At 45.8% G+C, this 16,611-nt stretch overlaps 1 protein-coding gene across 1 annotated transcript in view; it reads left to right on the top strand.

The window, feature by feature from the left end:
* Positions 1-16,611, top strand: part of LOC118235734 (1,4-alpha-glucan-branching enzyme-like) — a 155,219-nt gene that overhangs the window by 50,861 nt on the left and 87,747 nt on the right. The window contains exons 6-7 of the mRNA XM_035433453.1: positions 3,558-3,648; positions 8,552-8,761. Coding sequence (XP_035289344.1) covers positions 3,558-3,648; positions 8,552-8,761 — 301 coding nt within the window. The remainder of the gene's footprint in view (positions 1-3,557; positions 3,649-8,551; positions 8,762-16,611) is intronic.

Below are 16,611 nucleotides of genomic sequence, written 5' to 3'. Positions count from 1 at the left end.
TGTGTGTATGTGTATGATTTAATTCATTTATATGTACACACATGCACAGACACCACGGACCAAAATTATTTGTCACTGTAGCCAAGTAAAATGTTGGGAAGCTATGGCATGCATTGTCATGATAATTAAATTTTGTATTATTTTGAACATGGAATTTGAGGAGACTCTGGAACCATTGATTTCTGGTGGCTGTGACCTCACAGGGTCTTCTCCTACACACTCAAGTGAATGCCATTGTTTAATCTGTATAAAGGCCACTGCTGAAAACATGTGCAGTTTAACTTTTATTTCTTGCTTCCACGCTTTTATCTAATCTATAAAAACACAGTTTATTTAAAATAGTTCAAATAGTTGACTCAATTCAATGAGAATTTCTTTCTGGAGAATGTGTATCAGAGTACTTTCTCATCTTGTCTTTTCATGTAATGACTGTATAATAACAGTCATTAAATGAAGCTTTTGCTTGGTTCCTAACCTGTGTGTTCGTGATATGCGATGTGAGGGAATATATTTGTTCTCGGCAGAATGTTGAAGAAAGTCAAATTAGCAAACCATTGTCAGGTCATGTAGTCTCCTGAGACTTTTTTTAATTTGGTGCTTTTTTCTTGACATAGGGAATATTGTGCGGCAGGTTTGATGTTTACTTTGCAGATGAATAGGCCTCAAAACAACACACGGGTTTTGTGAAGTGAAAGATCTTTGGTTTTCTGCTGCAATTAACTTTCTTTTAATAAACGGCTGCTTTGAGCCAGTTGACAAATAAGACTCTCTGGGTAAACAGATTTGCCCCGAGTGGAACTCCGTTCCGGAATTGTACGTAGTTCTAGAGTGAGTGATGATCTCAGCTTAACAGGGGCAGCTATTCTGTAGAGAACCTCTTTGTAATATAGGCATTCTCTTCCTGATTAAGAAGCTATGGCTAAACGGCTTAAGGGGGGCTCTTGAATGATCTATGTTGATTTAACCCTTTTGAAGAATAGGTTTTTTTGTCAGTGTTCCAGAACTCAAAATTTGTGTTCTAGAACTCCATTGTTTTCAGTTACCAGTAGTGATTGTGACATCAGCATCAGAATGCTCCGTTAAGAATATTCCAATCTCATATTTGTGTTAAGAAATACTGTGTCTGTGGTAGTATTATATTCCCCAGAAGTTCAAAACTTCTTGGTAGTGTGATATAGCTTTGCATTCTGCTATACACTGTGCAAACATTTGACCATTTTTGAGGATCATTAGCAGTGAGGTGATGGCACAAGAGCTCGAAATATGCAGCCAAATATTATTATTATGAATTATTTTAAGCCACGGCAACTACAAGCTCATCTATTGTAATAAATTTGCATGAGGGGAAATTTCCATTGCTGTCGAGTGCTGGCTCTGAGCGTAGCCAGACCCTCGGGCAGGGAGGAGGGCTAATTTTACACGGGGGCCACATCCCTGACCGCCATTCCTCCGAGCCTTAACAGCACAAATTCGCTCATAGTTATTTTATTATACATTATATAATATATAATTATATTGTCGGGAGGTGAAATTAATAAAATAAAAATAATAAAAAAAACAATGAAGAGAAAGCGGTCAGTTTCAAGGTCCTTGGCAGCGGTTTGACAGCGCTTGATTAATTGCACAAGCTGTTATTTATTCATGTATTTATTTATTTATTTATTTATTTGAGGGAAGAGGTGTTGAACAGCAGAGAGAGAGAGAGAGAGAATGCCCGTGGTGTGGCGGCGATGGGAAATGAATATTCAGCAGGTCGGGATTCAGGCCCGTCCGCCCAGTCCCAGACTGGCCGCCTCTGCGCTAGGCAACGGGGGGCCTTCGCCCGCGCTTCCCGGCCGCTAACCGTTTTCCCGCCGAGCTACTCCGCGGCGGCCCGTGGCGTTTCCCGCGGTTACGCCGGGCCGCTCGTTTCCACGTCGACCGCCCGTCGGCTGCGGCGAGGCTGACCCACCCGCGCGCGCCCTAAACGCGTCTTCCGAAATCCTTAACCTTGAAATCGGCACGGTGTGCCCAGGGCCCGTGATGTTATTTAAAAAGCGCGGGTGTGTGTTTCGCAATTCCCCCCGCACTCGGAGATGCACTGAAAGCATTCAGCGTGGCAGATACGGATGGTGTAATAAACCTGAGAGAGAGAGAATAGAATAGCCTCTTTCTCCCTTTCTCCCTCTTCCCCTCTCTCTTACTCTCTCTCTCTCTCTAATGCTTCCCTTCTCTTGTTTCAGTGAGTTAGCTCAGCTGAAGCGGTTTTATGGAGGAATGCTTGTGTTTGCACAGTAATAAGAAAAAAGCACCAGTTCTATCTTAAGTCCTGGGGTTGCCATTCAGAAACCCATTGTACCAGGGTGAGAATAAGAGCACAATAGCTGTTTCTGTATTTCAGACTTCTGCTCTTGTTTTTTTTAAATTTTTATATATATGTTTCGTCTGACCTTTCAGCTACATGAATCTATAAGCTGGTATAAGACAGCTGAAAACTGTTTCAGTGTTATTATGTGAAACATTTTACTGTGATCTGCTCTACAAGTTGACCTGCTGTTGGTGTTGAGAGATAATTGGCTTTCCTCAGTTTACTTCCTCTAGTATGGAAAACCTATCAGATACAGTGGGACGCCATTTTGGCACCTCCTGAAATCTTTTGCTTCCTGTCTAGACACAACCGTGGTAACATCGTTGTCATGACTGGACTACTTTCGAGATGAATGCTTCTGAACGAAGAATTGTGCAACTTGTGCAAGGATATCGTCATCTTCATGACTGATCGCGCAGGGATTTTAAAGACAACGGAAAATTTGTGTGTCAATCAGACCTGGGTCAAATACATATTTGTTATGGACTCAAATACTTTTCTGTGCTCTGTTGATCTTGCATTGTAATTAAAATAGATTTGACACCATTCTAAACTCAATAAGTAGACATATACTAAAAAAGACAAAATCGAATACATTTTTTTTTTGCCAAGCATACCATGGCCACTGTCCTTTTTATGACCACTGGGGTAGAGGGTACTTATTTCCTGTTGCCGGAAAATTAAGACTCACCCCAAATCCTTGGAGAGAGAAGGGCTAAAACTCAAATGTGAGGTACTGACATGCAAGTATATTAAACCACAGAGCATACCAAACGCGACAGTGATATTATTGGTCTGACATTACAGTATATTGCAATTTTGGAAAAAGTCTTATTTTTATTGTTTTTTAAGTTATTTTATACAGTTTTAGGTTTATTTACTGTATGTGCTGGACAAGGAGACTTTATTGTATACTGTATATGGTCTGAAATCATTATACAGTTCAGTTCTGGGACTGTACCGTGATTTTATTTTTTTTGCTGTTAGGTGGTCAATTCTGTGGGCTTTAACCTTAAGATTAATCTTTACTTAAAATTAGATCTTTTATCAAACTTTATCCACAGAGGCCCAGATGTTCCCATTATGGAGAACGCTACTGCAATAAAAGCAGAAACATGAAGTGTTGCATTAATTGCTCTCACCAAAAAAATGTGAGTTAATATCTTGGAGTTAAATGTGTTTTCCTCTCCTGTTTGTTCACCCTGCACAGACTACAACTGCATCCAGCTGATGGCCGTGATGGAGCATGCCTACTACGCCAGCTTTGGTTACCAGGTTACCAATTTCTTTGCGGCATCCAGGTGAGAGGCCGGGGGCTCGAAGTACACTCTGGATTTCGAGGGGTCTGTGAAGGGGGGGGGGGGGGGGGGGTGTTGCGATTGCAGTCTGGGGGCGGTGATAAGGGCTTTTGGAGGGGGGGCTGGGCTCACCCTGTCTCCCCCATAATTCAAACCCTGTGGTGCGTTCTCTCTTAATAATTTGTGTGCTTATGTCATGTCATGATGTGATGTACTCAATGCGGTCAATCTCAGTGGTTAAGAAATGGTATGACCCACCGCAGGGGTGTTCGAAATTGTAAAGTACAATTTTACTTCAGACACATTTGGATATTTACTATTGGAATGACTTAGTTTGTGTAAAGATTTTAGAACCCCTCTTAACCTTATGTTTCTACTTTTCTTGGTCGGGGGGGGGGGGGGGGGGGGGTTCTAGACGGAAATAGGGGGATCAGACCCCACAAACCCCCCTGCAAGTGGCACCCAGTTGGGGTCCTAGCGCCAGTGGCTTTGCGAACACGTCCTCCCGGTTTCGGAGTCGAGCCGAGGCTCTGTGTCATTGGGAGCGGAGTGGATTCCCCACTCTAGCGTTGGGCTTGCACACACAAAATTGTTAAAGAAAATTAAATAAAAATAAATAATATAATAATATAATAATAATAAAAATCAACAATTCTGTCATGTCTGGCTATGAACAGTCCTTTGTAGAAGAGAGGAGGAGGAGGAGGAGGAGGAGGAGGAGGAGGAGGAGGAGGAGGAGGAGGAGAAGAAGAAGAAGAAGAAGAAGAAGAAGAAGAAGAAGAAGAAGAAGAAGAAGAAGAAGAAGAAGAAGAAGAAGAAGAAGAAGAAGAAGAAGAAGAAGAAGAAGAAGAAGAAGAAGAAGAAGAAGAAGAAGAAGAAGAAGAAGAAGAAGAAGAAGAAGAAGAAGAAGAAGAAGAAGAAGAAGAAGAAGAAGACTAATAATAATAATAATAATAATAATAATAATAATAATAATAATAATAATAATAATAATGCATCCCCTGTGCCCCACTCCAGGCCATTTTTTATTGGTGTCATAGCACAAAGCCTCCGTAGCGGCATGTCTGACAATAACTGAACGCTTTTCGCCTCCCGTTACCGTAAGGGATGGTTTTCTCGGGCGTCGGGGAGCGCCGGGGGGCGCCGGAGCCGGCCGCTCGGCCCCTAAATCACGGCGAGGGACGGCGACACCGGCGGTAATCTCCCTGTAAACACATTTGCGGTTTAATCCCCAAAGAGAAGTGGCCCCCTCGATAAATCCGCCCCCCTTCGGTAAAAGAGAGAGAGGCTGGAGAATGAGAAAAATAAGGCGTTGGGTGAGAGGAGAGAGAGCGGGGACTGGGGGGTGGGGGTGGGGGTGGGGGGGTTTGGGGAGGGGGGGCTCCGTTGGGCTTAATAATAAATGGATGATTTGTCAGGAGTTTTTTTTTTTTTATGCGCCTTATTCCTGTGGGCAGGCGCTCCTCCTGCTGTGGAGTGGAGTGTAGATAAAGTGTAATGTATACGGAGTAATTTCACTCATGATTGATCTCCCGCAGTCATTTAAAACCTGTCCATCCCCCCCCCCCCTTTTCTGGGAAGTGGGGGTAATGTTATCAGTGTGTGTGTGTGTGTGTGTTTGCAAGGGAAGCCGATCTAACAAACCCCCCCCACTGGGAGAGATGGGTGGAGTCAAACAGGGAAAGGCGTTGATAAGTGCACCCTGTTATTTTCCTGGTCTCTCAAATGTTTGGAGTGTGGTTTGGGGGATGGGGTGGGGCGGGGGGAGGGTTAATCAAAAACATCTCTTAAATTTGATTTGAACGTCAGAGTCATCCTCCTAAAGAGGGTTCTGTTTATTCAGTTTTGTGGACAGGGCCTCCAGACTCTGTGGTTAAGGGGGGTGTGAGACAGAGAGAGTGTGTGTGTCTGTGTGTGTGTGTGTATGCCTGTTTGTGTGTTCGAGCAGGAGTGCGGTGGGGATGTGCGGTAAAGTGAAAAGCCGTAAGTCGAAAGACGTTTTTGAAAATGTGGAGCTGGGGGAGAGGGGGATAAATGGCTTTGTCCACATGAGTTTTTCAAGGCTTGTTTGCGTCTAAACGCTCAGACGGCTCCCGCTCATGTGGTAAATTGTCATTCACGGAGCGGGAAAAAGGTTAAACCCGTTTAAGGAGGTCGGTTGCGGGCACGGCGGTGCCAGGGTAAACGGCGGCCTTTCCTCCAGGGGGGGACGTCCAATGAGATCTTCCGTTCAGCGCAGGGGGCGTGGCCCATCCCTGCCCTATGCGGCGCAGCGGTTCAGGAGCAGGTGCTAGCGTGATGGGTGTAGCACGCAACTGGATCAAACTCCCATCTCCACAGAGCCCCCGTGCTACTGTGGCCAGCGACGGTAAATTTTGGACGGATAAAGTTGAGAACTTAGGCTGTGCAGCGAGCGATCCTGACAATCGTCAAAAGCGTAGGCTAGCCCGCGCAACGGCGCTCTTTGACAGGATAAAGCCTTGTTTTGAACCGTTTCCATGGTTACGGACATTAGCCAATAGCGCAGCACGTGCGGTAGGCTATAAGCTCTTTGACCAGTTACTATGGCAATTATTATTGAAAAATGCAAAAAAAAAAAAATAAATAATAAAAATAATTTCCAATTTACATTTTCTTTTTTTTAAGAATCTTCTGGCGAGTGCTCATTTATTCCAGCGAGCGGTATCACCCCTAAATCTTATGTTCTTATGTGAAATGCTCGGGCCTTTTCAGGGTTCCTGGCAATGATGTCAGAGTTAGTTGTGGACTCCTGCAAATCCACTCCCGCAGATCTGTAGAATGTTCTAGATGCTGCCTCGTTGACAAGGCTTATCAGAAACGTACGCGTGTCAGGTCTGTTTGAGACAACATGGGACCACTGGGGTGGCAGTGCGTTCATTGCAGAAAAAAATAAGACTCTCTCTCTGGAAGAGGCTTCCGGAACCTCTTGAGAACTGCTGTTGAGCAACCATTTAGTCCTCTTTTATTTGGCTGGCTTGAAGCACTTGAGCATCTTCCTTTTTTTTATAGGTTTCCAGAACCCTAAGAGATGGCTTCATACGTCACCTAACTGATAGAAAGTGCCGAAATCAAATTTCTTTCTTATAGACGAGACGCCGGAGGTGAAATTCACCCGTTTGTGTCGTGGTGTTTACAGCCAATCAAAACTGTGCTTCCACTTTTGCTGTTATTAGGAGACAACGGTGAATTACCTGCATCCTATTGTATGCAATTGCTGCTTGCCATTCACGAGAGCTCATGAATATTCATACCCGCTCCTGACTGACATAAATTAGCAGGTGATAGTAAGGGTGAGGATTTTCTGTCTGCAGTCATTAAGGTATTCAAGGAAAATGACTTCAGAAAATGATCTCAGTTCCACACCTTGCATTGAGGTGCGGAGTTTTTATTTTAGAAACAGCGCTGAGGAACTCAAAGAACACTGTCATAGAGGGGAGCAGTGTGTGCCTTCTCAATTTAGTGGGAGTTCACACAAAGGTTTTACAGGGTTTCGTCCGGTCATGTAAACACTGATTTTGTACATATGCACACCGTATGGCAAGAATTTCATTGGTTATATTCAAAACGACAGGTGCTAGTATTCTCATATTCATAAGTTCGTGTTTACACTCTCATCTTTTGGCCCGTGCAACATTTCTATTGGCTGGTGTAATAACACTTTTGTATTTGCTATGTCAACTAACAGGTGCCTGTAGCTACACTGAGCAGATACTATAATACAGGACACGCTGGCTGTATGAAGACAAAACTTCTTCTAGGCAGCAGCTTCTGAATATTCCATCGACCTCCGTTATCCTGCCGTACCCTTCCTGCGAGTGACTTTCTCCGAGACGCGAAGGTTCAGCTTGTGTTTTTCCGTGAACTGGACGGCACGCTGGCTTCGTGCTAATGAAAGCGCGATATTAATGAAAATGGGTCGTCGGCATGGAGACGCATCGCCCCACGCCACGTTTTTTTACCCCACAATCCGCCAGGCCGTGGGCAAAATAATTAAAAGTATCAACTCTTTTATGAAGAAGGTCATGGATTCAAGTTAATGCTACTCAAAGCTACTATGTACTGTGTATGTCTAATACTGTCTGTTTAAATCTAATATTGGCCACACTTAAGACAAATGTTATTTGAGTTTATTGTATTAGACAGTGGGTTATTCGCTTTAAATAGCCAAGAATATGGGGAGGCCCACCGTTTAGCAGGCAGTCTGAACTAGAGCTTATATGGGCCACAGTGTGCCCTGCTCCAGAACTTCTAGCAGGATTACAGCCTGGCACCACATCAGTCTGCATATTTATAAACACTGAACTCATGAAAGTATAATGGGCACTCTGTGTGCTAAACTGTACGAACAGTGTTAACATTTTTTAAAAATATATTTAGAACTAGATTTGAACTGTTGTAAAATAAATATTTTAAAAAACGACTTTGCGTGCCAATGTGGGATCTCGAACCCCAGTCCTGGAGGGCCACGGTGTCTGCCCGTTTCTATGGTTTCCTTTCAGTCAGCAGCCAATTTGGTCCTTGGAAACGAGGTGTGTGAACACCAGCCAATCACAGCTTAAATGAAGCGCTTGCTGAAATGACGGAAAGCCAGTGGACGCTGTGACCCTCCAGGGATGGAGTTAACCCTCTAAGGTGTAAAATCATAAACATGTGATGAGAATGTTCTTAACCTAACATTCTAATGATGATGTCACAATCAATACTGGTAAGTGAAAGCGCTGGAGTTCTAGAACGCTGACATAGAATACTGAAAAAAAACATTCTGGAGAGCCTCCTCTTCAAAGGGTTAATGTGAGTGTGCACAGGGAACTGTCCCTAGCCCTGCATGTGGAGGTAGCTTTGCCCTTTTAAAATGTGGTCCCCCCACCCCCGTCTCGACCCGCAGCCGTTTCGGGACCCCCGAGGAGCTGAAGCGGCTCATCGACGTGGCGCACTCCCTGGGCATCGTGGTCCTGCTGGACGTGGTCCACAGCCACGCCTCCAGCAACACGGAGGACGGCCTCAACAGGTTCGACGGCACCGACGCCTGCTTCTTCCACGCCGACGCCCGCGGGGAGCACGCCCTCTGGGGCAGCCGGCTCTTCAACTATTCCAGGTGAGCGTTTACCTGCTGGCCCCTCCCACCGTACGGAACATCTGCATCACCCATGCCTCCCTCCTTCACCCCCTGGCATTCGCCTTATAGTTCTGCCTGGTAACACAGTCATTGAACTCTATGTCATAAGGTCTACATAACACTGTTATAAGCATTTTATAACACCTGTTATAACAAGATATGACATTGTACTACATACTTTCACAAATGTTATAACACAATCATTGTGTTTGTTGCTAAAATTTGGATTTTTTTGTCTTATATATTATATATATATAATTTTTTATAAATTGCAGCATATGTAATGAATACATTCTCACAGCATTAATTTAATTAATTTAATTCTATGTTCTAATGCGTTGTCATGGCTGGCTATAACAGGTGTTATATCATGCTTATAACCGCCTCATGTCAGCTTTATGGTATGTAGCTCAAGTGACATAAAAGCACTTCCTCATACAATGTGTAAAGTATACCTGGCCACTTTATAGGGTGATTTATTGTGAATGTTGAAATGGAGTTTATTTATCCCTAGTTTGTGATCAGGGAGTTGAAGGCCCTTATGATTGCAGTGTTATTACAGCAGAGTACAGAAGCCATGCACAAGCCTTATCAGGAGATGATTGACCACTGAATAGTTTAGCATTTGTTTGCATAAAAAGCCTGTTAATTCGGAGTGCTCAGGTTTGGTCCAATTTCAGAAATTTAATTACAGCATTAGATTGAATTAATGAGAGATGTTAGCAAATTAGCTGCTCGGCATTTATCATTACTCGTAATTTTGCATTTTACAATATATTATGTGGAGCAGTAGCAGTTTGTAGATTTGAAATTCAAATAACATTTTTTAAGGGTGTGTTGTGCTGTTATTATTCTCTTTGATTAATGGCATTATTACAGTTGCTTGAGTGATTTCGTGTGAGAGGGCCCGCCCCCCGCCCCCCACCTAGCCTGGAGCCCAGCGGTCCTGTTTCGAGTCGCGGCCCCTCTCCGAGCGCAAGCCCCACCCCACCCCACCCCGAACGCTGGCTCTCGCCACCTGCGGCTTTTTCCCCCGGCTGAGAACTTTCTTCCACGCCCAAAAAATAAATAAATAAATGAATAGAATAAAATAAAGTAACGTTAAAAAAAACACACGAGGAGAAACCATGGTGTCAGAATGCCAAATAATGAGGCTTACAGAGACAGGAGGAGGGGGGGAGGGGGGGGGGGCTTGGCTCTTGCGTCTCGCTGTAAAGACAGACACCGCGCGGCTGTCATCTTGCCAGGGGAATGTGTGTGTGTGTGTGTATGTGTGTGCGTGTGTGTGCGTGTGTGTATGTTGGTGGGGGGTTTGTGTGCCACGATAGCCAAGCCCCCCCCCCCCCCCCAATCTCAACCCTTGACAGGCACGCTTCATGTCTGATTTGCATTGCCACTCCCATTCCCATACCCGCAGCCCCCTAATGAGATTTCACAGCGCCATCGCTGTTTTGTTGTGGCAGCGGTTATAGCTGTAGTTTATTTATTTATTATTATCTTTTTTTTTTTGGTTTTTTATTTGCTAATCTTGTTTCTGCCCTTATTAATTGGCACTCTTTTTGTCCTCGTTGCTGGTTTGTTTGTTTCTTCTGTTATTGTTGTTGACGCTGTCTGTGTTTTTTTTGTTGCTGTTATTTTTGCTGTCTTTATTTTTCTGTAAGTGCAGGATAGTTCTTGCTAAGCTGAGGTTGAGGTCTTTCTTGCCCATTTTGGTCGCTGGTTGTGTTTTCTAGTAGCTCGAATAATATGTATTATGGCCATTGCCCAAGGTGGTCTACTGTATAAATCCACTTCTTACACTGTATAAGAGAGTTAAGGCTTTCAAACGAAATGATGTTATCGCTCACCAAGTTTGAACCGTTTTCCTTTTTTTCTTCTTCTTTAAACGCTGTCAAAGAATGCCGTCAGTGTTCTCTGTCATCCGCCACATCCGTTCGCGCCACATCGCACTGTTTTCAGAACAACTTGGGCTCATTTTAGGAAGTGGGACACCTTTAACTTTTAATTGGGTGTGAATTTGCTTGCCGTGTGATGAAATTGCAACCTGGTGATTGACATCTTGACTCCGCCCTGAGCCGGTGACATATCTGTATGTCTTTGCTCTCTCTCTCTCTCTCTCTCTCACTCTCTCTCTCTCTCAGCTCTAACAAGCTCTCAGAGACCTTAGGGAAACCTGAGCCCACGGATTTGGGTGTAACTGAGGCTCGGCCTGTCGCGTAACAGGACAGACGCGACCGTAATTGAACTACGCAAAAGGTCCTGAGCAAACGAGCGTACGGCGGCGTTACTCTCCGCAGAGCGAAAGGCTATCGCCATTTCAAAGCCTGCCACGCCCTTTCCCTCCTTCCTTCCTTCCTTCCCTCGTTCGTTCTGCCATCCGTTCAATTTCCTGTTCCTCGTTTAAAGTTTTTTCTTGCTGTGCCTCTTCCGCTGTTCTCCTGCCGCGGTAGCGTCCGACGCTAACAAGAGCCAGTTTGGCCCTCTCCTGACACATCGATTCTTTTTACCCTCCGCCCGCTGGTCTCTGTCGCTGCTGCCACTAACGAGCGAGCACGCCTCGTTTGCAGGGTTTGTCCACCTGCCGCCGCGTTCAGGGAGGGAGGGAGAGAGAGAGAGAGAGAGAGAGAGAGAGAGAGAGAGAGAGAGCCGCTGGGTTTAAGGCTCTGTTTAAGGGGCCGTGGAGTTGCTGGGGGAGGGGGGTGTTTCTAGTGGGTTCTGGGAAAAAGGACTTGAGATGTAGGAGGCCTTAATGGGGCCACTACTGAGTGGGATGCTGGGAATGAATAAATAAATAAATAAGTAAATAAATAACGGAAGCTTTATTGGATGAATCCTCCATTTAAAAAGAAAGAATGCTTCTCTCGTGTGCTTGTTCTCTGAAGCCAGTGTTTGTTGCAATGCATTGTGGGAGGCCAGCTGTCCTCTACGGAAAGCATGTTGTTCAGTGACTGAAATTGCTGTATTGTAGCATGCACTTGGTCTGATGGTAGGGATGGAGCAGAAGGACAAGTCCTTTTTAAACAACTTATCAAGTACACAAAACAATACAATATAATATTCTCATTTATATTGCCTTATTGTAATGCGATGTTAAATTGTCATTTAATACCCAGACCGCCTTAGAAATGGCCCTTTGGCTCAGTGTGAAATAAAGCAGAATTTGAATGTGAGAGTATGTGTGAGAGAGAGAACTGTGTGTGGCAGATCAGTTAAAGGGAACAGGTGAAATCCATGACATCTAACATTCTGAAGAATGTTTCTTCAGAACATTCAAAAGAGGGAAGTTTTTCCCACCCCTGCTGCTTGTCAGTATTGGACAAATAAAAGTCAGATTCTGGGATTCCTCATGGTAGCAAAGGAGAACATTCTCATTTCAAAATTTGCACAGGTCTGCAAAAAAATAAAATAAAATAAAATTAAATAAAGCATTTAATACTGAAACTTACTTCATTAGACTTATGAAGTGGAGTTGTCTTGTTTCTTCTGAATGGACACCTAAAGTGTTTTAAAAGTTAATGCTTTGATTTTCAAAGCTCAGCCCTGCTCTTATTAACTTATTTACCGCAAACTTTCCGTTGCCGTGGCGCTTTAATCGTTACTGACAGTGGCGTGAGGCTCGCGGCGCCGGCCGCGTCCGCTAATTCGCCCAGATGTGAAACGAACCCCGTCGGACGGTCCCGGCGGCTGACCCCCTGCGTTCGGCTCGGCCGCGGAAAATCCGATCTGACGGGACGCGTGCACGCGGCGTTTTTTAATTCGCCGGGGATAAGGCGCTTAAGAGAACGAGATAAGCAGAAAGAGGCGGGGGGGGGGGAAATCTGACAAGACGGCTCGAAGAAACGGCCCTTCGGTGGCCCTTCTCCGCTTCCCTCGTCTGTTGTTGTGGATGAAGTGTTTTCGCCGAAAAAGTTTTGCTGTCTCGTTTCTGAATTCATTTCATGCCTGTCCGGGAAACAAACTCTTCTGAGGGGTAATTAACGCTGTGCCATGTTGTCTTGTGCGCTAAGAGTAATGTAATCACCACTTTTATAAGTAAATTGTATGGGCTTTTTTGCCTCTCATTTATTTGACAGGGACAACGTACAATTTTTAACATAAATTTCAGCAATAGCAATGTGATGCATTGTACCAGATATAGCTAAGAGCTCATTTTCATCTGCAGTCCCTGGGCGGGTGTACAACAATAAAACAGTCAGAACAATCACAGTATACACACACAGTATCTTTACATGTCAATAAAGTTGTAAATTCAAACAGCTCCTAAGTTGGACCTGCTACTTTCACCCCTCAATGCTTCGATACACGCAGATACTTCCGCAGCTGTTTTGCAGTACCGTTTTTTTTACTTATTTATAAAAGCTCTTTGAAAATAGGCCTATATAAATCGATTACACGCAGCCCTGGTAAAAGGATGCCTTTTTGCGAGAGAAAATAAATCTACACAGTACAGGAATCAAACACCGCTATAGGGCAGGTTTCACTGCCGAACAAAAGAAACGATAAGAAACGATAAGCGTAGCTTTCCTCCCCCTTTCCTCATTGGTCACCCGATCGCTTTATCTGTAATCGTCTCCCGTGAATGCGTACGGGGTGTATTTTTATTCCCGTCTATGGATTTTCAATATGAAATGGAACTTGGTTTGTTCTGGGGTGGGGGGGGGGAAATAAGTGCATACGAATTACCCTGCAAACGATGCAGGCAGCCATTATCTCTAAATGATAGTTTGCAGGCTGTGAGCAGCTCAGGGCTTTTGGCAGCGAGCGGCTTGGGGCCGGTTTGATTTTAATTGCCCGCGCGTAATGAGAGGGTCCGAGCGTGGTGCCACTCCGTACGGTTTCGAAGCCAACAAAGGAAATGTCCAGAAGATTATTTGTTTATTTATATACGTATTTATTTATTTATTTATTTATTTTGCTGAAGGCTTATCTCGGCTGTTCGGCTCTCCCTGGCCCTCGCAGGGCATTGTGGGAGAGCATCTGTGGAACGTTGACCCGTCGCCCTGGCTTGTGCTCAGAAAGGGACTTCCCGCCATTTCGTGAGTCAGGTGCAATCGCGGAACCCGAAGAACGATCCGGAATGAATAACTGTGAGCTCCCGGCTGCCGGTCGCCTGGCGGAAAAAGTCCAGGAGGCGTGAGTGAGGCGGGAAAGCCGCCCGTACGAAAACTCTTTTTCCCCGCGGCCTCTTTTCCCCCGCCCGCCGTGTGTCAGTCTGAGTCGCTCGGTCACCGCGGTAACGTTAATCCTAGCTCCAGGACGCGTCGTGGATTTCGGCGTCCGCTGCGACTGAAACTGCACGGAGCGTGCTGTCCGGACGTTGTCCTTGTGCGGGAGGACCCCCGCCCCCACCCCCCCCCCCCCCCCCCCCCGCCTGTCGCTCTGCTAATTTATTCCTCATCGCCGTCCTTCTCTGTCTGTCAGAAAAGGGCCCTCATACTGCAGCTCTTACGCCTCATTGATATCATTGGCTGGCTGTCTGCGTGAGGGCGATGCCGTCAGCTCAGCTACTGTGGCTGTGTGCTGAGTGTGCATTATCAGAACAGCTATGTGTGTGTCCCAAAATATGGGAGGTTAACACCCTCATAATCTTTCGAAATGTGCTATGGGTATATGTAGTCAGTTCTTTCGTAAAATGCTGTTCTTAATTATTAACCCTTTAATTGTCCTGCAAGTTTTAAACATTTTTTATCAAATGTGGTCTACCACTTGTTTGAGTGCATGGTTTTAGATGATGGCTTGAATGAGATTGGCATCAAATTTGTGCTTCTGGTTTGATGTACTGTGTGGTGATGGTTTGTGTGCGTGTGTGTACGTGTGTGTGTGCGTGCAGTTGTTTCCTGTGATCTCATTCATTCACATGAATTAATAAACCTTATGCTAAATTCTTTATGTGTGGATCCACTTAAAGCTGATGGAATTAGAAACGCACCATCAGACAGTAGCCATAGCTTTTTATTTCTCTTAGTGAGGCTGCGTGTGTGTGTGTGTGCATGCATACGTGTACGCGTGTGTGTGTGCGCGTGTGTGTAACCCGCATTCTCGGCAGAACAACGCAGCAGTCACTGAGCATTCATCCGTGGTCCAGACCGCACGCTCTGAAGAGAAAAGGGAGCGCCGCTCGGAAACGTGTCACGGAGCAGGAGAACGAATCCCGGGTCCATAATGACTCGGTCGTTAGCGAGAGCGCCGTCGGCTAGCGCGGGCTAGCTGGCTTCTGTTAGCCGGGCGCGCGTTCGCTTAGCGCTGTGTTATCGACTCCTTTCCCCCCCCGCTCGCGTGTTTGTTTGCGCGCTTTGTTATTTATGGAATGTCATGAAGGAGGATTAGCGAGTCTGTAGCGCCGAGCCCGTTAGCACCGCCGTTTGCGGTCCAGCGGATCTGACTTTAACCGGGTTTTAATTGAATCCCGGGTGGGTCCCGCGCCTGACGAGGAGGCGGAGGCCGAGGAAGCCCTCCGTGTTAAAAATAAACACGCCATCGAAGCGAACGCGTTCCTGGAGTCGATTTTTACGCATTTGCGTCATAGGTTACGGTATATGACTCAGCGTGTGGCGAGTGTTGTGTGTGTGTGTGTGTGGGGGGGTGTGTGGGTGGGGGTTTCAGGTTTGTGTGTGCACGTGTGCGTCTGTGTGTGTGTGCGCATGCTTGCGTGTATATATGACGTGTGTTGAAGTGTTGTGTGTGTGTGTGTGTGCGTGTGCATGCTTGTGTGTATGCATGATGTGTGTTGAAGTGCTGTGTGTGTGTGTGTGAGAGAGAGAAAGAAATATAGAGAGTGAGAGGGTGAGAGAGAAAGACAGAGGTTTTAGAGAGTGAGACAGATATGTCGAGTGAGAGAGACAGATAATTTCAGAGAGAAAGATACAAAGATACAAAATGTCAGAACAAGCAGCAGGTTTCCCTTCATTACTAAACCAGCATACCCACCATCTGCAGCCTCAAGTCTCTCCTCCAGCTGCATACCAATTCACCGACTGCTGTCCCACCACGCTTCCTCAGAACTGCTATGAAAACAGGAGCGCGTGTATGCTAACTAACCTGCATTCACTGGGAATAGTTTGCTCACTGAGCTTAGCACAAGCGGTGTGAGTATCTCCATTAGGCCAGAGTGAGTGGATGGATAGCTGTGGCTATTATGTGTTTAAGCAAAGTCTGTAATGCATTTTAGCCTGTGGCACCTTCAGCCCAGGGTCTTTGAACGCGTCCCAGCCCATGTTCGCTGAGTCAACCCCAGCCAGCGAGCATACAGAGGCCCGTGGGTAGCCCACCGTCGGCACAGTCAGTCCGCCCAAGTTTACAAATCGGCACACCGGCGGCAAGCTGGCGGACTGTTAAGCTGAGACGCATCACATGATCTACTGTCGCAAACAATGCTAAGCAGTCACGAGAGTCCGAGCTGGGCGGGGCTCTGGGATTCGAGGTGGTCCTTCAGCCCTTTTTCAAAGGCCGCTCGGCGGGTGATGGCCGTTGCGCCGGGCTGCCTGACTACAAGCCCCAGAATTCTCCCTGGCAGACACGCAGCGCGGCCAATCCGGTCTGAGCTAGGAAACGCACTGTTCCATCAAAGGCTTCCGCGCAGCTCTTTCCCCTCTCCGCGAAAGACCACTGACTTTGACACTTACTTGAATGCCCACCCCCCCCCCACCCCCCCAAATCAAACTGGGAGTCCAGCTGTGACATGATTCCCTAATAACACATCACACTTTCCGCTCCAGGGCTTCCTTTCATCTGTTACTCGTGTAAAAGAAACCAAACCACTTTTTAAAAAATGTGAGATATTTCTTTATAAAGAATGGCACTGGAAACGGCTTTGCAAATTATTATTTTTT

Source organism: Anguilla anguilla, chromosome 9 (genome assembly GCF_013347855.1).
Source record: "Anguilla anguilla isolate fAngAng1 chromosome 9, fAngAng1.pri, whole genome shotgun sequence".
In the NCBI taxonomy this organism is placed as follows: Eukaryota; Metazoa; Chordata; class Actinopteri; order Anguilliformes; family Anguillidae; genus Anguilla; species Anguilla anguilla.
The sequence above is the reverse complement of the archived record's forward strand: the minus strand, read 5'-3'. Positions and strand labels throughout refer to the sequence as shown.